Source organism: Argentina silus, assembly GCF_951799395.1.
Source record: "Argentina silus genome assembly, chromosome: 2".
Taxonomy (NCBI): Eukaryota; Metazoa; Chordata; class Actinopteri; order Argentiniformes; family Argentinidae; genus Argentina; species Argentina silus.
In genome coordinates, this window is record NC_139656.1 from 11522268 (window position 1) to 11546924 (window position 24657).

General features: G+C 42.2%; 1 protein-coding gene across 2 annotated transcripts in view; it reads right to left on the minus strand.

Annotated features, from left to right (window-relative positions):
* Window positions 1-24657, minus strand: part of arhgap32b (Rho GTPase activating protein 32b) — a 135776-nt gene that overhangs the window by 32950 nt on the left and 78169 nt on the right. For both annotated transcript variants that reach the window (XM_083665382.1, XM_083665383.1), the window contains 2 exons: window positions 5389-5475; window positions 2438-2575 (listed from right to left, as the gene is read on the minus strand). In XM_083665382.1, the coding sequence (XP_083521508.1) occupies window positions 2438-2575; window positions 5389-5475 (225 nt within the window). The remainder of the gene's footprint in view (window positions 1-2437; window positions 2576-5388; window positions 5476-24657) is intronic.

A 24657-nucleotide genomic window follows, 5' to 3' on the forward strand; every position in this document is an offset into this window, starting at 1 on the left:
CCCTACCTGTACAGATAACTGAGAGTAAGGTTGTCACATGTCTTTCACAGATAAAGCACCTGGCCCAGATGGACTGTGGGGCAAAGTACTGAAAGTTTGTGCCAATCAGCTCTAGGGTGTTATTACTTAGTTATTTCAGTTCTTGCTTAATGCCTTCAACAATCCGGAAAGTGTCAACCATAACACCAATGCCCAAGAAATCAGGGACCAAATCATTAATGACTTTAGACCTGTAGCCCTCACTCCACTGCTGGCAAAATGCATGGAAAGGGTTGCATCTCACGGAGTCCATAGCAGATCAACTGGACCCTTCGCAATTCACCTATAAGGCTTGAAGGGGAATTGAGGATGCAACTCTGACAATGGTGAACCTGATGGCTGGACACCACCAACAGGCAAAGTAATATGTGCGCATTCAATTCATTGACTTCAACAAAGCAGTTAATACGATGCAAGTCCATACAGTATTCTGCTGAAACTAATGGACCTGAACGTCAATGGAAGCCTCATAGGCTCAGAGACTTCCTGACTGACCTTCCAGTGTAGTTAATGAATAGTGTTTTCTCTGATGAACTTGTTAATTATTTGATATTCTTATGCCATCGCTTTAGTGTGTGTAAATGTCATTGTGATATGTTGTGGTATGCTGTCATGTTGCTGTTGTTGATGACCCTTTGTGCCTAAAGTATTTGCCCCTCAGGGATGAATTAAGTAAATTAATTGAATTCATTTTAACCTTAATATTCTGATATGGCTTTTGGAATTTTTATGCCTATTTTTAAAGGATGTGACATTAGGTGGGGAAAACTATTTTGAACAGGCCAGCATCCTTAAGCAGTGTCAGGGCAAGTGTGCCCTTTATATGAATGTACCTTCGAGCCTTATAGGTGTAGATAAGACTAACAAACTATGTATCAATGCCAACAATGTGCAAACGTGCCACTCTCTCTATGATCAACCTGTTGAAGTTGAAGAATGTTTTCTGTTTCAAGAATGTTGAAGTATCTAGGAAATCACACTGATGAGAACTTAAGCTCCACAGACAATGACGAGTGTATTAAAAGGCAAGACAGTGCCTGTTTTAAATAAAAAGTTGAAAGGGTTTGGTGTCAGCCAAGATACTCTGGAGAGGGTCAACAAAAGCTTGGTGGAGAGCATCCTAACCTTGAACATGACAGTCTGGTACAGTAACCTCACTGTGAAGAGCAAGAGCATGCTGGCCAGAACAGTCAACATCATCAGCAAGATCATCGGCTGGCCTCAGAGACAGCTTAAGAACCTGTTCCTCAACACTGTCAATAAGACGATGGCTGTGATGGATAATCCCTCTCACCCTCTATACCCTCTGTTTCAACGTCTCTCCTCTGGCTGGCGCTTTAGGGTGCCAACAATAATGTTTTTTTAAACTCCTTTGCCCCCCGGGCTGTTGGGCTCTTGAACATGGTGATGGTATTTATTTTATGGGAAGCAGTAAGGCAGGACAGGATTTAGTTTTTATGTCAGGCTCCCTATAATATGAGTACTGTTTATTGTGTATGGTGACTAATGATGATTTGTTTTATGCAACTGGTGATGCTGAAGACAAATTTTCAACCTTGAATCGACAATAAAGTTGTATCTAATCTAATGTAATGTTGTGCTTACCGTTCATTTTCACTCAGAAATAAGTTTACTGTCACTTGTGCACGTAGCTGTCACCATGACTACTTGTAGACTAGGAACAGATTTTCCCGGCTCAATGAGAAAGCACGTACACAGCAAAGCCGGCTGATGCACGCAGGATTTGCCTGTAGAATTATTATAAGTATAACAGGCGTTGTGTCGGAGATACAGCGGTTGTGAGAAGAGGCTATAATCATGACATTTCCGACATTGAGTAAACATTTATGATATTCTGTAGCAAGCTAGCTAGCTAGATGTTTGTATGGTTGGTTTCCACCTAGCTAGCACAGTAATGAAACTTCTGAAGTGGTTAGAAGACCTGTCACGGGGCTAGTGATCGAGCTAGCTGGCTGACTACAGGCAAATCCTAACATTCTACAGGCAAATCCTAACAGGATGCACAGGGGCTTCTGCTCTTAAAACCACAAGATGGTGTGCTTGGTGTCTCAGTACAGTTTAGTGTAACCTCTTCAACCGCTAAACTTCAGTATGAATGTTCCTCCTGGTAACTGGGACAATGCGGTGCTAGCCCAGCTGATTTGCGTGACTTCCGACTGTAGCCGTATACAATCAAGCCTTAACCAAGTTCTCCAGTGGGGCTCTGCCTGTGAGACAGTAATAACATCGCCTTGATGAGCATACAGTCCTTGCAGTAATAATAAGCAGTGAAGCAGCAAAATAAAAAACAACAACTAAATGGGAGCCTGGGAGAAACCATCTGAGTGGGGCAAATGGGGGAGCATATTGGCTGTAGTGTAAGGTTGTGTGGTCGTACCTCTGCGCGATCCCTCAGACTGTCGAATCGGGGCAGCTCAGGCAACTGCGAGAAGCGGCGGTCATAGATGCAGAGGTGCAGGTGCTTGTCCAGGACGCGGAAATCCTCATAGCTGCGCTTCACAATCCAGCTTCGGCCCTTCATAGAACAAAATACAGTGAGGAGAGAGGCCATTTCAAAACACAGGGGGAGGAACATGTGCAATCAGTCCTTTACTACCCTAGTAACAGATACCCTCACAGTGCCCCTCACGCCCTCATTCTGACAGTGAGGCTCTCAGATTATACTAGGGTGGGAGTGAACCCCCAAGCTGTGCTGCTACAATGCCTCCCACATAACGCTCCACTGGAGTACAGAGTTCAGGACAACAACCATCTGCGCCAATCAAGCGCATTATATCTTCTAGTCTCCCCACACGGCATTCATTCAAACTAAGAGGGGATATACATCAAAGGACAATGAACCATCCTCAACAAAAAATGCATTTCATTTAGTAAAGAACATTTCTTGATATACAATTGGACATTGATGTATTCAGATCACTGTTTATGATATAGTTTAAACTCTTTTTATGTTTTACAGGGTATTCTGAACAAACAGGCGTACTGCCATAGAGAATTGACTGCTCCAACATTTTCAACCATTAAATTCACACCACTGTTTAACAGTTGGCCTGAAGTTGAAATCAATAGACAATGATCAATCCACTGAGCTATTTCTGGAAACCAACACCAGAACCCACATCGATCCGTACTCTTAAGTAAAGTTAAATACCACAGGAGGTGGCATGCTCAGGCAGGGTGTTTTAATAAAAATGAGAGGGAGCTGAATCAAAATGTTAGAGAGAAATATAGTTCTGATGTGACCGTCAGGCCACACAGATGAGCCTTCCTCAAGATTTATCCAGAGGCTAATGAAAAGTATGGGCAGGTAAAGCAGTCATAACTCTGATGTGCTGTTAGGGGGAGTGGAGAAGGTGACAGAAAAGTGGAAAATGGTACACAATGTAATGATAATGGGATGGTTGGGCTCTGGCAGCCAGATAGAGGTGAGTACAGTAAGCATTCCATTGGTGAGGGATTAAACAGTCCAACTACAATCCAACTACTATAGGAGCCAACAATTGTATGGTGATAGCCACCAGTCCTAGCCATAACTCTTATCCCAACCTAATTAAGTGGGCCTGTTCTTTATCCCATTGGTTACTTTGGAAATTGTTAGCCAGTCTCTTTCCTCTCCCTCGCCTCTTGCCTGGTACTATTTCCCCAGTCTGTCTTAACCATCCATCATCCTGGTAATCAACTCCAAGGCTGGCTTGCAGTCACAGGCCCCTCCATCTGTGAAGAAAGATGGCACTAAACCTGTGTAAAACTGCTCTGCTGTAGGGCTCCCTTGTACACCTCTCCTCTGTCCCTTCTTCCCCTCCTCCCTATCTGCCTTTACTACCCTCTCCACTGTTCTCATCCCTTCTGCCCAACACTTTTCCTCACATAAAATCTAATAGCATAGTCTCTACAGCTTCTGTGCTCACAGCATGTGTAGGATTATTTCCCTGCAACTTTTTACCATTATCAAAGACAGGAGAGCTTAAAAAAAACTAATCAAAAGCAATTACATCCTACAAAATGCACTTAGTAAGTCTGTTTAAAAGCCAACAGTACAAGTGCAATTGTAAACCAAATTAACTTTGCCCTCAGCACACCACAGCATTAAAAGCTGATTTAAAAAAATAATCTTCCATCTTTCAATGGAATTGATGTTATTTCTCTTTTTTCATTTCACAAGACTGCTTCCAAACCTCAAAAACCCAGATCCAGTTCAATGAAAAAAGAAAGAAGGACTCAGTTGCTTTTATTTGGCTCAGAGAGATCTGTCTGAACTGGGGCCAGGGCAAGAGTGACTGGGACTGCACTGAGTCACTGACTGACTGGGAAAGGCACCATCACTGGGGCTTTACTGTGGGTTCAGTACTTGGTGTGCTCGCCTGTCCCACTTTCAGATCGGTCTGCCAGTTGCTTTTGTTTGGCTTTTTCTGGGTCTGTGTAACTAAAGTGATCGTTCTGTGTGCTAGCTAGTCTTTTTCTCTGTATGTGGGCATCTGGCCCAAGTCTTCGCCCTCTTTTTTATGGAACAGTACTGCAGATTTAGCTCCCCTTTCCGAAGCCCAGCCAGAAAGAGCTAGAATTTCCAAGGACAGAGCCACATGCTTCTCCATGGCATTGCCAAGGTTATGCAAATGGAATATGATATAGAGGAAAAATGTGTGAAACCTGAATCAAGTGTGTCAGTGTAGGGGGTTAGACCAAAGCTACTGGGTTGTGTGTGACCGTTGCTCTACTGCAGGTACAAGCAAGTGTGTCTCAAAAGCACATCATCTGATGTAAACAAACTGAATTCAATAAAAATGGAATTTAAAATCATTCAAGCTTTTTAAACCAGGGAATCCCTAGACACACACAACTCATTTTCAAAGGAGGACTAGACAACGTTTTGAATTATTTATACTATTGCATTTTGATAAATGCACAGAATTAAATGAGGCATGGATTTCATTGATTTGCTGGGCTGTGGACCTGAGGGAAACGCAACTGCAAGTTGAGAGTATGATATTAAATCGCAGCATTCCAGAGGTCTTATCCAAGTTGTGTGTTTTGTTGCTATTTAACACCTCATGAACATCATAGCAAAACATTGTGATTTCACTGTCACTCTTCTTTCCCACGAGGCACTGCTCACCAATCTTTCTGTTTGGTCCCTATAGTTACCCACAACAAATAAGATTCCTAAATAATGACCTAATAGGTTTTTTAAACGTTGAAAAAAAAGAATATGCCAAGATTTCAGAAAAAGGCTTTGCGGCTTTGCTTTGTCTTTATGTAAGGTGTGTGGAAGTGTGTGTTATTGAGCCAGAATTACATAATTGCACAGGGGAATCCTCTGTCATACTGTACCTGGCAGTAGATCTGGACCAAGTACACCAGCTCCTTGGACTCAAAGCCATTCCGCGTCACTTCACTCTGTTCATCCGCAAGGGACAGCTGGGGTGGAGGGAGAGAAAGACGCAAAGGAGGAAAGAAAAGGAAAGCATGAGACAAACAGCTCTTCATGTTTCAGGTTTTGGGTTAACTGGCACAAGGATCCTCCTCAGAAGGGTGGGCATGGATGGGGGAGGAGAACTACAGTTCAGTAACTTCAGTTTGAATTACCCTTTAACCTTTACAGTGCCTATAGAAAGTCATCATACCCCTTTGAAATAGTTACTATATTTGTCGTACAGTCTGAAATCAAAACCCATTAAAAAAAAACTTTTTCCAGCTTTATGTACAAATTTAGCCATACAACATCAAACTAATGAAAAGTATTGGTAAAGGCGACAGTTCTGAAAATGTATACAAAATTAAAAACAAGAATAACAGGGTTGGAAAAGTCATCAGTCCCCTGATTTAATACTTTGTAGAGCCATCTTTTGCTGCAATTACAGCCATCAATCTGTTTGGATATGTCTCTACTAGCTTTGCACACCTAGATTGGAGAATATTTGCCCATTCTTCCTTGCAGAATTGTTCGAGTTCAGTCAAATTCCGTGGTGAGTCAGAGCTCTGACTTGGCCACTCAAGGACATTCACCTTTCTATCCTTAAGCCACTGTGTTGTTCTTTTGGCGGTATGTTTAGGATCATTGTCGTGTTGGAAGGTGAATGACCTGCCCATCTTCAGCTGTCTAGCAGAGGGATGCAGGTTGTCCTCAAGAATTTGGATGTACTTGGCAGCATCCATTTTCCCTTCAATCCTGACCAATTGCCCAGTCCCCGCTGAAGAGAAACATCCCCATAACATAATGTTGCTACCACCATGCTTCACAGTAGGTATGGTGTGTTTTGGGTGGTGTGCTGTGTTTGGTTTTCGCCAAACATAGCGCTTGGAGTTCAGTCCAAAAAATTCAATCTTAGTCTTGTCTGACCATAAAACCTTTTTCCACATGGCAACAGAATCTTCCAGGTGTGTTTTTGCATAGCACAAACGAGACTGAGTGTGGCACTTTTTCAGAAAAAGCTTCTTTCTTGCTACCCTGCCATACAGGCCAGCTTTGTGTAAAGCTTGTGAGATTGGTGTCACATGCACAGACAGACAGGGGGACAGCTAAAGCCTTCAAATCAGATCAGCCAAATCAGATCAGCCAGTGCAAGGGGCTGTGAGGGATGATGTTTCCTTTTGTTTTGGTTTTGATAAAAGACAGACTTGGCTCTCGGTTGAAACTGAGGTTTTAGGTACAATGCCTATAGAAAGTCATCATACCCTGTGAAATCTTTACCTTTTGTCACATTACACCCTGGAAATTAAAATAAATCAAATCTAACTTTTTTGAGCTGTATGTACACATTATAACCCTCATCATCAAAGTGAAAATAATAAAAATAAAAATTCTGGACAATTATTACAAATTAATTAGTGAAATACCTGGTTTGATCAGCCCCTTAGAGTATACCATTATAAACTTACTCAGGTGCAACCAATCAACTTCCAGATCAAACACCAGGCTAATTGCCCCCCACCTGACATCAATTGTAGTGGTTTTGATTACTTCAGAATAAAACCAGCTGTGTCTTGAGGATTCCACTACTAGTATGGTTCTGCAAAGAATTCACCATGGTTGGAAAAGTACTTTCAAAAGGCCTCCGGGATAAAGTTGTAGGAAGGCACAAGTTAGGTGAACAAAAAGGCTGATCAAACCAGGTATTTCACTAATTAATTTGTAATAATTGTCCAGAATTTTTATTTTTATTATTTTCACTTTGATGATGAGGGTTATAATGTGTACATACAGCTCAAAAAAGTTAGATTTGATTTATTTTAATTTCCAGGGTGTAATGTGACAAAAGGTAAAGATTTCACAGGGTATGATGACTTTCTATAGGCATTGTACCTAAAACCTCAGTTTCAACCGAGAGCCAAGTCTGTCTTTTATCAAAACCAAAACAAAAGGAAACATCATCCCTCACAGCCCCTTGCACATTATCTGAAACCAAAGCAGAAAACAAAAACCTCCTTACCACTGAACTAACCACTTTGTTTATGTGTCACACCTCCTCACAATAAACCCAGCTCAAGTATCAATACAAGTAGAGGGAAGACACTGCAAAAAAACACAGCATTCATAAAAGCATTCTAGACATCAACACTGAAAGCTGATGATAGTAAAACCAAAACATAAACATTACATGTTCCTCCTTCTCCGAATGAGCTGAAAGAGAAGGTACTGTAGGCCTACATTGAAAAATAAAGCCAGAAAGTCCGAAAGTCAGAACGGCCCATTGGGCAGGTGCCCTTCTCCTGTTTCTGAAGCGTGAGGCAGCTTGATGTACAAGTACACCCCCTGGACAGGAGGCTAGTCTAGTCACAAAGCCTTACCCCCAATCCATCTCCTGAATGCTGAGGAGCAAGCAGAGAGGCATTGGGTCCCATTAGTATTGGTCATTGGGAGGACTAGATACAACCCCCAACCTTCCGATCCCAGGGCTGACACTCTAACTACAAGGCTACTGAGACGATATTGAAAAACGAACACTGAAATATTTTGAAGTCAAACATTAATCTATTTGCCACGACACAGCGAGTGGAAGATACAGTAGAAAAACATAAACATTACAAGTCTCTGTCTTTCCAGACGAGCTAACAGAGCAGGTTCATTGAAAAACTAGCTCATGAGGAGGAACCGAGATAATCTGAGGGGGGATGATGAGACATTTGTTCCCAGCTGAGTCCACATCCTCATAAAATATAAATAAGGACCATGAGAGTGAGCATTTATTGGGTGTGCAGGACAGCAGGTGTGTGCACGCACGCACGCACGTATGTACGCATGCACGCACCCACCCAACCACCAATGGATGTACACAAATTAATCAAATGTGTTACAGTCCTATTTTCATTGCATTGTTATTGCATTTAATAATTCAAGACAACCTACGACAACATATACTAAGCCTAGCACAATAAAACAATTCCAGGCAAACAGCTATTGCCTTTGTCCTACTCTAAGCTGCTTTATCTACCAATCAATCTCTCATCTATTCCTCTGGGGGAACTAGTGTGAAGGGTTGTAACACATCATGTAGGATTCCATTAACACACAATGTTGGTTTTCCAGAGACCATGTTTTACAATTAACCGTTGATTGCGAGTCTGAGGTTGTTGGGTTCCTTCATGAGCATATCACACTACAACAGTCAATGTTGGGCAAACAAATGGGCAAGTGCATGAGCAATCACGCACGCACACACAAAACAACCATTGTGTCTGAGGGGTCTACTCCATATCTCCCAACCACCAGACCCGTTCAACCGCATTGCACACCTCCCCCATATCCCACCACACACGCACGCACGCACCACTCTCCACCCCTCTAACAACCACCATCCTCATGATTGACATGTCATTAAGACATGAGAGCGTGCTGACTGGGGCGACGCATCCGAGCACTGACCTCAGCGAAAAAACGACAACAATAAAAATCACATGTGTACACAGTCACACATGGTTGGTTAGGGCTTTGTCTCGCTATGGGGGAAACAAACCTAAACCCTGGAGATCCCCATTGTTATTGAGTGGACCCTCCTGAGCTGCAGAGGACAATGGCCAGCCTGGCTCTAACCAGGTCAGAGTAAAGAGGATCCTCATACACTGACACAGGTGGAGTGTGCCTGAGCAAAACCAGCACCAACAGAGATCATACATTTGGATCAGTAGCCTCTAGTCTTGTGGTCATCAAGTGCAGAGCCAAACCGATGATATGGGTAACATGCTAACAGTGCTCATGTGTAATAAGCTGTGGGCAATACTTGGTTTAATGTAACCTTGCCACTCCAGATGTTTGAAAGCAACACAGAGGTTATTTCTTAGCTAATTTCTATAATTGGGTAGTCAAAAGCCACATGGAGTTTTACTACTGTCCTTGAATGGATGTGTGCGTGTCTCTGTGTGTGTGTTTGTGGCAGAAGTTTGATTAACAGACGTGTTATGATCAGACCTAGTTCCACTTGTTAACAGCTGATGCTTAGTTTTAACACTTCCCTGGGTCAGTTGAAATATTTGAAAAGCCAAATTGGTGTCCTTGACAGTGACATCTAAGCCCTTGAGAGGGAAGTAGTATCCTGTCTTCCACTTTATCTATCTTATCTATCTAAGAGGAGAGCAGGTTATTCTATTTAAACAGTAGGCATGGCTGGCTACGTGTGGGACAGAAAATAACAGCCTTGGTTTCACTGCCAGTGAAACTAGACGCCCGGGCACTGCCTACTGCTCATAGCAGCCCCTCCCCCCATCCAACCACGCACCCACCCTCTCTCTCTCTCTCTCTCTCTTTAAATGTTCCCTGTATTTTCATGTTTGCTAATGCTTATCCCAGTCTTTTCTTCCCTGCACCTTCAAACACAAACAACTTGAGGAACTAGACAAAGGAATACAGAAAAAGAAAAGGGGAAGAGCTTAGAAAATGTGCTAAACAAACATTATTTGAGCGAGGAGTTGTGAGGAGAAAGCAACACACATGGAAGTGTTTTTGGTCCCATTAAAGTTGACTTCATTTAAAGAGCTGCAGGACTCAGGGAGGAAACAAAGCTATGGTAATCACCATCCCATTCTGTGGCTGGCTCTTCCCAAAATGCAGGGTAATACGAGAGCAAATGACCTAGTTCTCTCCAGCACAGTTCAATAACGCTGCTGCACAACTAGCTGGAGTACAGAGAGTGCTCTGGACGAAGCAATAGTAACAGTACCAGCAGCCCTACCAAGAGCAGTTCTGTTCTCAGCTCCGGGGCAATAAAAACAAAACCTGCAATGCAAGCCCAAAGAGGCGGACATTTGAGCAGAGTGAAAAATGCCTTCCCAGTTATAGGGGAGGGTGTAAAACAGTTTGAAGGCTGCTTCTGAAGTCAAGAAAGAGTGAGTGTGTTGGGTTTGCTTGGTGGAATGCAGAAACACACATACACAAACACTAATGTGAGACACACCATGAACTCATTACCAGCACTCAATGACAGTCAGTGAACCAGGAGTGACAGAGCCAGAAGTCTATTGTTGCTGCTGAGCCACACGTAAGCTATGTCCATTTGTGCATGGTCATACAAAAAGTTGCTCTCCCAACTTTGCAGCATCTGCCCAGCACTAGCCCATTATGAAATATTGTCCATAAGGAGAGAGAGATGGGGAGAGAATGACCAGCTACACTACTGCCATATTTTAACCCAAAAGGTTATAGGACCATTCACCAGACACACAAGGACAAATTCAGTCACTCATATAAAGTTCACAAGAAAGACAGAGAGGGGAAAGAAGTAAAGAGAGGGAGAAAGGAGAGAGACAGTGAGATTCAGAAAAAGAGAGTGAGAGCAGAGAGCGCTAGATGCTCCCAGTACTCACAGCAGCAGTGTCCCATCTCCACTGATTTGCCCGTCCAGCCTTTGTTTAGTTTCCCTGACGCCGGGGGATTAATACAGAACGCCCCCGTCCTGAATGCTCTGAACCAGTCCTCCCCCTCAGCCTGTAGCCTCCATCTCTCACCATGAGAGTGTGTGTGTACAAGAGTGTGCTTGGGTGGGTGTGTGTGTGTGTGTGTCGTGAGCCTCTGTTCTCCCGGTCTCAAGTACAAATCCACTCTGCAGGACACAGACGTCAGCCCCGTCTCCTTGCAAGCGTTCCCTCTCTCTGGCTCACAAACTCTCTCCCTGCTGTCCTGTGTGTGTGTGTGGAGTGTAGACCCTCCCTGTGTGGGATTCAGAGAGAGAGGAGGGAGGCAGCAGCAGCAGAGCAGTGGTTTGAAGGATTCAGAGAGAGAGGAGGGAGGCAGCAGCAGCAGAGCAGTGGTTTGAAGGATTCAGAGAGAGAGGAGGGAGGCAGCAGCAGCAGAGCAGTGGTTTGAAGGATTCCACAGGACTTGTGTGGTTTTCATCCCCTATGTTCTCTCTCCCATCTGTCACCCCCGTGTTGTTCTCTGTGTTGTTCTCTGTGTTGTTCTCTGTGTTGGTCTCTCTTTCTTTCTCTCTCCCTTTTTCTGTTCTACTGCATATCCCTTTCTCAGACAGCCTTTCTCAAAAAAGCATATTTTGCTATGCAGAATAAGAAGCTGATGAAAAGCAGTTTTCCTTTTCTCCTCTCCTCCCTGTGCACTCACCCGCTCTGTCCGTCCCTCCACCACATGCTTCCTCTCACACTCCCCCCCCCCTCTCATTGGTGCAGTCCCCAGGACAAAGCAAGAAGCTGGAGAGAGTCAAAAGAAACAGAGGGGAGGGGGGTGGCAGAGGGGATGCCCTTGCAGGGGAGAATTTATTTTCTTCAGCACGTGCCTCCTCTTTCTCTTTCTTTTTCTCTTGTTTCTCCTCTAGCACATGGAGGAGTGATGCAAGGGAGACATTTAGAGGACCTCTATTGTAGCATGAAGCAGATCTGCAGGTATAGCTCTGGGCAGCACACCACAGTAGCGATAATATCCCCCAGAATAGAGAGAGAAAGAGGACAGACTGGTCTGCGTTCACTTCATCACTCAATAGCTATCAGTACTATTGACTCTGAACATCACTTCAGAATAAACAATTAAATTAAGACAATAACAAAGACAGACCCATACATTGGACACGAGGGGCGTAGACCTCAGTGTGTGTCTTAATATATAAGATTGCATGAACTTTGCATTGAAAAAGGCCATTCTGCCTATCATAATTTCTCCGCCATTACTGAATATTTCTCAAAACCATTTGCTACGTCTCCTTGAGTTGTGACAGACTAAATATAGGCCAAATTTCATAAAGATCCGTTCAGCCTTTTTTATTAAAACAGATTGTGTGAAAATGTAGCATTTTTTATAGAAAAAGTTTTGTGGACAAATAGCAAAAAAAAAAAGCATGTTTTTTTTTTTTTTTTTTTTTTTTTTTTTTTTTTTACATATACCCGGGTTACAACCATTGGTTACAACAATAGTCAACCAACTACAGTGCCCTCCATAAGTATTTGAAAGAGGAAGAATTTTGTCATCATCGTTTAGCTCTATACTCCAACAGTTTGATTTGAAATCAAACAATTACTATAAGGTTAAATTAGATATTCTCAGCTTTAATTAATTGTTTTCTTTTTTCAGATTGGTTTCACCATTTAGAAATTACAACCCTTTTTATACATAGTCCCCCTATTTCAGGGAACCAGTAGTATGGGAAAATTGGCTTCACATGTGTTTCGGGTTAGTCAGGTGTGTTCCATCACATAATTTGTACAGGCATAACAGAGCTGTCAATGTCTAGTATTGATTCCTTTTTAGTATTGACTCCTTTGGAGTCTGCCATTGGTGTCTGTCGATATGAAGACCAAAGAGTGGTCACTGCAAGTCAAGGAAGCCATTATTTGGCTGGAAAATCAGAAAGAAACTATCATAAACACATCCAAAACCTTAGGCTTGTCAGCAAAAACTGTTTAGAACATAATCCAAAAGAAGAAAAACACTGATGAGCTCGTCAATCTCAAATGGCCTGGTAAACCAAGGAAAACTTCTACAGTAGATGACAGAAGAATGCTCACCATAATTAAGAAAACCCCCAAAATGAATGTCCCACAGATCAGGAACACTCCCCAGGAGAAGATCTAGATTTCTGGGGCTCAATTGAATTTCCTGTATTTTTCAGCTATACAATCTTATATGTCACTTTAAACATTTAAGCATTTAATATTAGGCAACACAGTATACTGGTGGCTTTGCTTGTTACACTAAGAAGACCTCCATGATGGAGACCAGTGCATGCTGGTAAGGAACACACAGTGATAGTCACACTAGAGCAGAGGTCAGTCTGGGAGTTAAGGGAGACATTTAAGCCATAAAAATGTATCAAAATACAAAGATAGGATCTCTATGGTTGCAGCAGCAAAACATTTACATCATATGTGCCATCCTATATGATGAGAATATAAAATGTATTTTCCTGGAAGGGAGTCAGGAGAGGGGAGGATGGAGAAAGGAACAACCAAGCAGCCTGCCACACTGAACACTAGGAGGGGCCAAGTGCACTGGTTGCAGGACCTGCCCCAATGAGCTATCCCTCTCCATGTCTGCATTACTGCTAAAACACATGGTGGCTTGGAATGTGTGTGTGTGTGTGTGTGTGTGTGTGTCTGTGTGTGTGTGCGTGCGCATCTATGAGAGTGAAAGGGTTTGAAGAAATAAGAGGACCTCAGAAGGGTACACATATGGTAGGTTAAAGCAAGGTAGATTGGAGACTCAGCTTAACTAAATATGTTAACATATGCAGAGGACTTCAAATTGTGACTTTGTGGTCATCTCAATCTCACCTCTATTCTTAAAGCTCTCCATGTGCTCATGCTAAATGAAAAATAATGAAGCATAATCTATTATAGTCAGATAAGTAACAACTACTGTAAAGCATGTCCCATTGACTACAGCCTACCGTATGAACAAAATAAATATGTGAAAATGATAACAATCCCATAAATATCACCTAAAAAGACTTTTAAATTAATAATATGCTATACAGTCATTTTTTAAGAATATAACTTAAAATGCCTGTCTTGCCCCATCAGAACCCAAAATATAAGCTTGTTTTACTCCATTGTTCATTAACAATGTATTGTAAACAAACACTGTATAGTTTCAAAACATGGTAAAATCTATCATTTTGATCTCAAGGATGGTCAGTCATCACATCCACAGCTCCATCTATGAATTTGAGTGGGGTTACATTTCTCTAGCCACATCCCCCAGTAGTTTACCCCAAAAGGTGGCAGGGAGACCACTTTGTTGTTGTTTGAATCCCAGATTGCCCCTTAAAGTATTCAGAACAGAGAATAAAAAAAACTAAAACATTGTTGTTACTCTTTCAGAAGTCAAGCTGAGGCAAACACCAGTTCAAATGTTTAAGGTGAACATCCAGAAAAAAATCTTTATTAGCCTAGTTCCACAATAAGTCAACGGAGACAAGCTTGGAAGATCTCACACACACTAAGACAATCAGAAATCCCCAAAGATCTTGAAAGAGTGCATTGGATGGAGAAATCCTGGAATCAAGGGGATAAAAGATTGGAAAACAAAATTCAATTACCTCTTCTCAGTAATCAGGCATAATCCACAAGGTCGCTCAATGTTTAGAAAGCTTCAGCCACTATGATCATGCTCGATTCAGTAGGTCCTCAGATGAAGTTGATGACGCTGTGATGAAGCTTAATTTTTCTCCATTTATATCATTAGTCCTCACTTTGTCTACAGGCCTAGTCTCCACTACAGCAATATTCCCCACTGTGACATTAGCCTCCACTTGGCAAATAGTTTTTCCCAACATAATATGTATGTTTTATGAATTATGTTTTTCTTCTCATGTTAAAACAAAACATATAGGCTAAGTCAGGGAAAATGGGATGTCTGTTTCATATATACTGTAGACTCACATAAACTGCGGCAACTGCGCTTCGGGAATAGCGTGGGTGTATTAAATTATGATGCTGCAGCGATTCCATTCGGGAGAAGTACAGCATAAGCTTATTTTTTTTACACATACAATGTAAAATACCCAAGTGAAGTGAGGACTGCAGAGGTAGATGGTGTGTTGCTTTTGGGAGTTGCCCTCCCACAAAGACACTTCAACATTTTACATTGTGTTATTTTTGTCAGGCAACAAAACTAAAGGGTTTGAAGTGCAGTGTGCCTTTGGGGGTATACTGCAGTACATCAGAACAGAGAGGAAGATATGATACATTGAATATACAGTATACCTGCAGCCAGGGATGCTAGTGCACTACAGTAGTAGGTTGAAGTTTGCCTTTGACTGGATTTAAACACTGATGGGAGATTGCAGAAAGTGTAAACTTCCTAACTGTAAACTGTAAATCCTCTTATGAAACAAAGACCTGATATGAATTGACTTAGTTATTGTACAAACACACTAACAGATGTGTACACACAGTATACCAACATCATACAAAAACATACAAAACTTTACACATGCACAATGCATTATTGGTGATCCACTATGGCTGGCTCTGCTGTAGTGACCTCATTCGGCATAACTTACATTTGACAGGGCAGGGCAGGCACTCACTGAATGGAGCTACAAATAGATGAATTTGCACTGGAGCTCCGAGCAGCTTGTCAATACTGACAAGAGCTGATATTCCATACTGGCGATAAAATCTTGGATGGTTCATGGACTTTTGACTATTGTTTTGGATTCCTCATGTCTTAATCATTATCAGGTAGTACTTTGGTCAAAATTTGGGGTTAGAATTCTATTGAATATTATATGAATCCCACATAATGAAAATGGCCAATTTTGGGACAATCAATTAGCTTATGGAATGTGGTGGAACGGGAGATTTGCATCATGGATGTGCAGCCGACAAATCTGCATGCTATCATGTCAATATGGACCAAAAACTCTGAGGAATGTTTCTAGCACCTTGTTGAATCTATGCCACAAAGCATTAAGGCAGTTCTGAAGGCAAAAGGGGGTCCAACCCGGTACTAGCAAGGTAAAGTGGCCGGTGAGTGTATATTGCTATGCTGTAGCTGCAGAAATACAGAATAGCATAGCCACACAATAGTGCACAGTCCAATAGTCCAATTCCAGATTATTCAAATTAACTTTATAATGCAGTATATGAAGCCCTAAGCTTGATGCAAAATCTTCAGAAGTAAAGGAATTTCAGAGATGTTTCCAGCACTCTCAAAGTGAACCCATTCCCCTGAGCCCAGCAGTTTAGGGTTCCCACGTCCCAGGCACTTCACTGCTGCAGGCCCTCTAGACAGAGGGAAAGGGGGACAAGTTTCCTAAAATGAGTAGAAGGGGGTGGGGAGGGAGGTAAATCATGCTAGCCTATCTGCAATGCTGAAATAAGTGTACTGAACTGTATGGGGGCGAAGCAAATCCAATTTGCCACATAACAACAAAGTCAATGGTTGTCATATAGGCTAGAAGAGGCCTTCCCCCTCTCTGCACCCACCCCAACTGATAATTCCTGTTTCCACACACACAGATGGGGGGGCAGACTTGCAGGGGGAGATGTTACTCTTAAAAGAACAGGACAAGTGGGTAGAGAGTGCAATCAGTATTTAGGGACTGATCGTTATTAATGAGGAGGGGTACATGGAGAAAATAAGACTTCTAAAATATGAAAATTGATGCCCTTGCTCAAGCAAAATATGTTTTCATATAACCCTCTACAAAAAATATTGGATAAAACATGAAGTAGATAGCAGAGTGCTTAAGGTCACTCCTAGGATGAGACAACCTATTATAGTCGCAAGTGCAGTCTCTTGCAGATCAACAATACACACAGATAGGTCACCACTAATCCAATACCAGTGGCATTTAACATCTATCCATCTATTCAAAAATCATTGTGAACAACAATTTATAATCCTAGTGAAGAGTTTTCTAGTTGCATTTCATGCAATTCTACACATTTTTAAGCAGCCGTTCGCTTGTTACCAAGCCAGAACACAGTAAAAAAAAAACTGCTATCCTGTGTCAATTTCAGTTTCATGTATCAAGGGCACATATTTCACTTGAAGAGTGCAGAGAGCCAAGATTCAGTGTTTAATTGCCTCATTGAGCAAGCATATAAGTGCTGTTGCACACATGAAATTAACTTTGTAAATGTTGTTTTAATTATTTTGCTTTGGCTACACAGGATCCAAATCTACCCATGAATTGCTTTAGTGAAGGCTGGGTATACACATAGCCTACAGGCTATTCCATGCAAGGAAAAATAATAAAATAAGTAGCCTAGGCTTAATGGGCTACAGAACCGATAGGGATATTCCAAAACAATGTTTGTGTGCCTATAATCACTTAATTTTACGCAGTTTGGTGAACGTAGGCCTAGTTTAACCAGAATACACACGCCATGGACTAAACAGTTTTAAAGGCCCACTTAAGTGAAAATCATAATTTCCAGTGTTCTGGTTTGAATTTTGGCTTCACTAGATCAAATGAGCATCACCTAAAAAAATCAGGTTTCTATCACAGGTTTCTATCAGGTTTGTATTGTTTGCCAGTACTCTAATTATTATTATATTATATCTAATGTACATGTTATGTAAAAATCCAGCCCTGCTACTCTCCCTTAAATGCACCATTTTCAAGATGTGTGATTTAAGAGGTTATGCGTCCCTCAACAACCTGCTCACGTTATATTCCAATAGGAGGTGTGCTCTGGGTAGTAAAACTCAAATAAACTAATTCTATCAATTGTTTACATTTTACATCCCTACCATTTTAGCCAGCACCAGCAGTGCACACATTGTCAGGTCCCAGTTATCCCAGAATATGGTGGTAAAATTCAGCAAGACTGTTCAGAATACAAAAGGTAAGAAAATTATGTAGCTTATTGTTATGTAGCTTATAGCAAGTTATCTTGTTGTTTAAGATAGCAGTGTGTTTTATTTTGCAAGCTAGAAAAACAACCTGTTCACTAACTTATCTTAGTAGAGTTGCTAACAATTGTACAAAGCTAGTTTCATAAAAAATGTATATGTAAATAGCATCCAACTGCAACCAGAAATGCTGCATACATCCACATAAGAGACACTGCATGTTGTTAATGAATTGGTCAACATTACAGCCAGCTAAAAAAAAACATGAAACCTAGGAACGAACGACTCACGGAATGAACTGTCAATCAAAAATGTGAGCGTCATGCCCAGTCAATCTTGTAGTCTGCTGTCTTGAGAAATTGTGATAAGCAAAAAAGATTCTTCTTGCTTTTTTTGAGCATTTTAATTTGAAATAATAATAAAAAAGTTTCTAACCCTAACCCTAATTAAAGTATACCTACAAACATTAAGTCACCTAACATTTACCCAGAAATTATTTGTTATGGAAATCAAAGTCACTTTCGTGGGCCTTTAATTACTTTTTTTTTTATTTTTCCCAATCCTTGATCCTGCCCTATCTATTTACCGGCAGGTAACCGCTGTGCTGGTAAACTTCACAAGTTGTGGTTTACCACTGCTGCTCAGCGCACACTGCACAAATCCAATAGGCTACCCAACCAAATTTTTTATTATCGTTTTCAGGATTGGAACCTTGCTTTTTTAGCAGGTTGGTCTTGAGCTGCCATACCCTTACCCAAATGATTCCTGGATATCCATGCTGCTGAAATGGACAGCGTTAAGGTGCTGATGATTACAAATAAATGTAAAGACCATTGTGCAACACACATACGCAAATGGCCACATGCTTAGCAGTAGGGCAGCTTACAGGCCTGAATTTCAAATAATTTAAGACAAGACTATAATAATGACTATAAGACCAATATGTAACACACCAAATCGAAAAGGGAATCAGTCAAACAATTAAAATAATTATTCATGTCACGAGAGCTCCCGGATCTGTGCCAATAAGTCCCGGATCAGATCGGCTGAGAAGTAAACCAATGGTGAGCTAGGAAAGAACCCATCCCATGCGCTGGTCTTTAGAATACAGAGAGGAGAGCAAAAGGAGCGTAACAGGAGCGTTGAATTCTGACGCACTGAAAGCAGAGACGTAGGAAGTATATTTCACAAAGGGGTGCTCCCTAAAATGTTGTGAGGGGGTGAAGGGGGCTGTGACCCCCCCTTTCTACACAGAGAAATGTTGCATATCACCTGTTTAACAATGAACTCTGGTGACTTTTGATAGGAGAATAACATAGTGGTTAGAGCAAGTGAAAAGCATGAAATGATTGGGTCTCATTACACAGTAAATTACACAAGGCTTACAGCTGATTTACCCGAGTGCACCCCTCCGGACCCAATAAACAGCCTTGATCACAAGAGCATATATTTGTCAGTATATCAATCCCAACTCATCCAAACCTGCGCTACAATCTAGCAGGCGCCTATGTCAACGCGCACCACCACACAAAGTGATCGCATATAGTGAAAGAGAGCAACGTAATGCGAGATGGAAATAGAGTAAGGTGAACACTTCGTATTTTGGCTATTTGTCCCGATTCTGACAGAAGATGTCCCCCCCCGACTGAAATTAGAATCGCATGACCCTCCCCCAAATCCCTCCATGTACGCCTCATCATAAATAACGATCATTCCTTTAGATGGCAGTGAAAGTAGCACAAGGCCTACCTAGTAGTAGTGGTGTAGGCTGCTGCATCTAGTTTTGTTGCTTATCGAAAATGAAGGCTTCAATTTGTAACAATTGAGCATGCAGGCTGTTGGCAGCCTTTGATGTTGTTTAAATTTAGGAAGGAACCCCCAAAGGAAATGGGGAAATAGAGTGTAGTGATATTCAGTCCATGTGAATCTCATCTTAGACAATGGGGGACACTTTACACTGCAGCAGCCTATTTATCAACCAACAATGGAGAGCTATTTGGTATTGGAGAATGTGTGCCTGTGTGTGCTGGCTCGCCCTTTGTCTTTCGCTGATAAGGAAGCCCATACGTCATCCACTGACAAGAAGAGAACCATTGGTCATTGGATAAACCGTGTGATAGAGGATGGATGACATCATCTCTGATTTCATCATCCTTTGTCAGATTTTTCTTAAATGGTAAGATACAGTGCCCTGCATAAGTAATGGACAGTGACGCATTTTCTCTTGTTTTGGCTCCATACTTGGATGGATTTGAAATTAAACAATTACTATGAGGTTCAAGTAGAGATTCTCAGCTTTTATTTGATGGTATTTGTGTACACATTGTGTACACTTTTTACACATAGTCTCCATATTTCAGGGCACCAAAAGTAATGGGACAATTGGCTTGACAGGAGTTATTGGTTAGTCAGGTGTGTTACGTCACATCATTTGTGCTGGCATAAGAGACCTGTCAATGTCTAGTATTGATTCTAGGCTTTGCAATTGCCTTTGGAGTCTGCTATTGATGTATGTCAACATGAGAACCAAAGAGGTGTCAATGAAAGTCAAGGAACCCATTATTAGACTGAAAAATCTGAAAAAGACTATCAGAAACCCTAGACTTGCCAAAATCAACAGTTTGGAACATCATTAAAAATAAAATAAAAAAGCACTGGTGAGCTCAGCAATTGCAAACGGGCTGGTAGGCCAAGACAGACTTCTATAGTGGATGACCGAAGAATGCTCACCATAATTAAGAAACCCCCCAAAAGAACTGGCCCACAGATCAGGAACACTCTCCAGGAAGTAGGCGTGAATGTGTCAGAGACTACCATCCACAGAATACGTCACCAGCCGAAATACAGAGAGTTCACTGCAATCCTCAAAATGAATGGTCAGTTTCAGTTTGCTAAAAGGAGGTGGGGCTTGAAGCGGGATAAACTTTGAAGTGCAAGCTTTGACTAGTGGTCTGCTCAGATGCACTCCCCCACCGCACCTCACAGACACAGGACCTAACAGGACCGGCAGGGGGGGGACGCAAGCCTGACCCAATCTATCTTGTTTTTCACCGTTAAGGTTAACATTTTGGCAGTTGACTGATTCGGCTTAGCGGGAGACAGGAGTTATGTTGACATGACTTTCAAGTGTTAACAACAATGTTTTTTTGTTAGCTTTTTAAGAGGAAACCGCTCACTCCCCAACTAGTGACTACCTCAACTGCACAACTACCAAACTGAGAAGAAGAGGGGACGGGGGCTTGATTACCTTGATGTCGTTATGGGCGCGCTGTAGGTATTTTGCGCTTTACACAAATAGCTGTTTGTTAGTTGAAATACCTGGAAGCCTACCTGTACAATTTTTCTCATGAATCTTTCAAGGGGAGGGGCAGAAAAATGAGGTGGCTCGATCACCTAGAGGAATTAAACCAAACATTTCCTCCTGGCTGGGTCCACTACAAATAAATATAATGACAGCGCTAAAAAGGACAGGAGATTCCAGGCCTACCTGTCCTGCAGCGGATAAAAAAAACCATTGAGGGAAGGATAGTAGGGAGAGGAGGGATGGTGGGACGGGTAGAGGGAGAAAGAAGAGAGGGATTGGCCAACATAACGTTGTTTACTTACACACTACAGATGGTCCATCACTTTCCGAAACACATTTCTGTAGGTGACATCACACTCTTTAAGTCTGTGACAATATATCTGTATCCTCAAGATTCAGTGAGCTGTCTCTGTGACACGTCATATCTGTGACATGTCAACCCTGTTGGGGGTGTCAGGCTGGTGCCAGTCACCACTGTAGGACCTGTGACATCTCTACCCTGAGGCCTAATCTGGCCCTGTCATTCTGTCACCCAATCTGGCATCAAGTGTTTCTCCACCGGGATTCCCACAGCAATGTAGAGCATATTTCTCCAAATTTGCCTCCGACAGTATACAACGGTGTAAATTCAAATTAGTTTGAAAAGGATTACCGTAGCACCTTTTTTTTTTTTTACTTTGTTCTTTATTATTTAAACGTGTGCATGTTTGAACCGGGCCTTTTACGCAGAAAACTGTGACTTGAGCACAGGACACTGAGTCACGAAGGACTGAGACAAATAAAATCATGGGTTATTTCAGGTTGTATCATACACCCCATCAAGCATTCTCCAATACATCTGCCTTGTCTGACTGGGTCTTGGCAGTAAGAACTAGACTAAACTGGCTGGCTATAATTCCAATGCAGAAGGACAAAGGTATTTGTAGGCAAATACAACAGAGCAGCTATACTGTACACTAGGTCACTGTTTAAACTATACATTTTGTCATTGCAGCAGTAGATTACCTCAATGCCGCTACTGCGGCATATAGTCGTTGTGAAGACGTGGGAAGTGCTGCTGAAAGCCACCACCAGGTGGAGGAAAGAGCTGTGAAGAATAGCCTAGAGAAGGTGATAAATTTGCTTAGAAAGGGAATCACACCCCAACCACCACCCCACACCGTAGGGCAATTTGCGGGGGGGGGGGGGGTTGTGGAAATTACGTAGAACGTTAAGAGCTTGCATTATGGCTTAACATTCCTAGTCTTTGGCAGTTTTTTGTGATAGCACGCTAAATGTATTAATTGGTTCCATGTTTTAACAAAAAGTCTAGATTTACTAGTGATATAGCCGAGCTGTTCTCTATTACTGTAGCACGTGTAACCCTGCCCTCAGTCCCTTTCTCCTTGATGTGGAGTGGGTGTTACAAACCACGCAATAGAGGTGACATGTACAACAAGGAGCATTACCGTTACTGAGCTTAGCGTTACTGTTTACTGTTATAAGTCTATAGAATTACTTTTACTTTTGAAACAGACAATAAGTGGATCTTCGGGAGACGCTCCAATTAGTTTACATAGAAAGGAAACACAGATCTTGAATGAAATTAACAGAAATAACTCATGAGTGTATAGGTAATGATTTGTAGCCATTTCTTTGCAGTGTCTAAACATAAGATGAAATTAAATGTGTTTGTAAGCATTGGGCTTTGTGGCAATTATATTATTTATTATTATAACCATGAATTAAACAGAACACAATGTGGCCTGTTAGAAACACATTTAATGCAATAGGCAACACAATTATAATCCATTCAAGAAAACAGATGAAAATTGTGTCGATTGGAAACACATTTTGTGCATTTTGGCCACCTGACTGTCTCCATGGGATGGGGTTTGTTATTTGACATGTGTGGAGGGAGGCTGTGCTCCTGCTGTAAAGCTTTGATTCAGCCCCAATCCTGCGGGACTCCACCAGGGGTTGGGTTTCTCTCGAATTCTTAAGAATGAATACGGACAGAAACGGTCAGTGCGGCCAAGAGGGGCAGGCGCGTCATTTGTGTATTGCACCATGGCCCAAGACCAACACCCGAAAACGGAAAGGTTCCGATCCCAAAAACCAAAGATAATTGCAGACACTCTCGCTTCCCTTTGCAATATATGTAGTCTAATCTTAATTTGGAAATGTCCCCCTGTCTGCAAAGTCAGGTAGCAAAATTGCATCCACTGCAGCGGTAAACCACAACTTGAAGTTCACCAGCAGTTACTGTTTAAAAGATAGGGATCAATAACGGAGAGAATTATAAAAGGTGATCATTTTTTAATTATTTATTCTATAATGAATTTACTCCATCAGTTTCAGTCTTGCAGTTAAATTATAGGCCAGCCTCCAGTCACCCTAACTGCATGAAGTTTGGTGAGCACATGTTTTGCCAAGGTGTAATACCCCCAAGAAAAAGCAAATAGATTCACACGTGCTGTCGTGTAACCATGGTCTACCATAGTTGACAAATTCATATATTAAACACTTACCTACTGTATATGTGGACCTGTAGATCAACAGTAAGGAAGAGGACAGTGGCAGGCCCTGGGTGATGTTGTGAGGGAAAGTGCTCCCTGGTATTGGCTGCAGGCCAGAGGAGGCAGTGGCCAGAGGCCAGAGGAGGCATTTGCTACTGTATCATGTGTCCACTGACCTGGTGGGCTGGGAGTGAGGAGGAGGAGGGAGACAGGAGGGGAGGGTAGGAGGGAAATGGAGTGGGATAAGGCAGTGCAGGGACTAGTCAACTGCAGCAGACTGAGGCGTCTAGGGGACCTCTTGGTAATGAATCCGTGTGTGTGTGTGTGTGTGTTTGGCGTGTCATGGGTGACGCAGACAGTGAGACCAGTGAAGGGGGAAAGGGGATGATGAGAGTTTGGTCGTAATTATGTTAGGGTCGATTTGGGACGATGCTTCTATTCAGAGCAGTATCCCAGAGCAGATAGTCTGGTGCATAGGATGCAGGCGCACACTACAGGCCTGCGTATGTGCATGTGTGTTTGGGAGAGGGGGGGAATCAGGGGTCCAGCCCATTGCCAGGTACAACGCTGGCCCTCTGTTGAACGGTAAGCCTACATAATGAGTGATCATCAGCTCTACAATTCCTCCTTTGTGTGCAGCTGCAGCAACTCCATACAATCCACAACCCAAACACACAGACTGAGTGAACCACCACAACATAGAGCCTTGCTATTTGTATATGTTCCCAACTGGTCAGAACACACAGGCTCATAGTCATCTACAAAAGGGGTATTTTCTCTTTCAGACAACTGTGAAAACCAATGACTATAAATAGAATGGACACATTGTGTCCACAAGTCTGACGTCACCCAATTCATTTCAATAGTAGTAGCTCGTGTCGCTAATCTGTCAATGAAATGCATAGTTCCTCGTCGCCATTTTGGTCTGTCCGCCCACTGAACGTACTCAGTATTCGCTCTCGACTAGAACACGTGAGCAAAAGGCGACCCCTGGGAAGCCCCGTGTAGGCTCTGCCGATCGAGCATACGCACTGAGTTACCAAGAGATGAAGCAC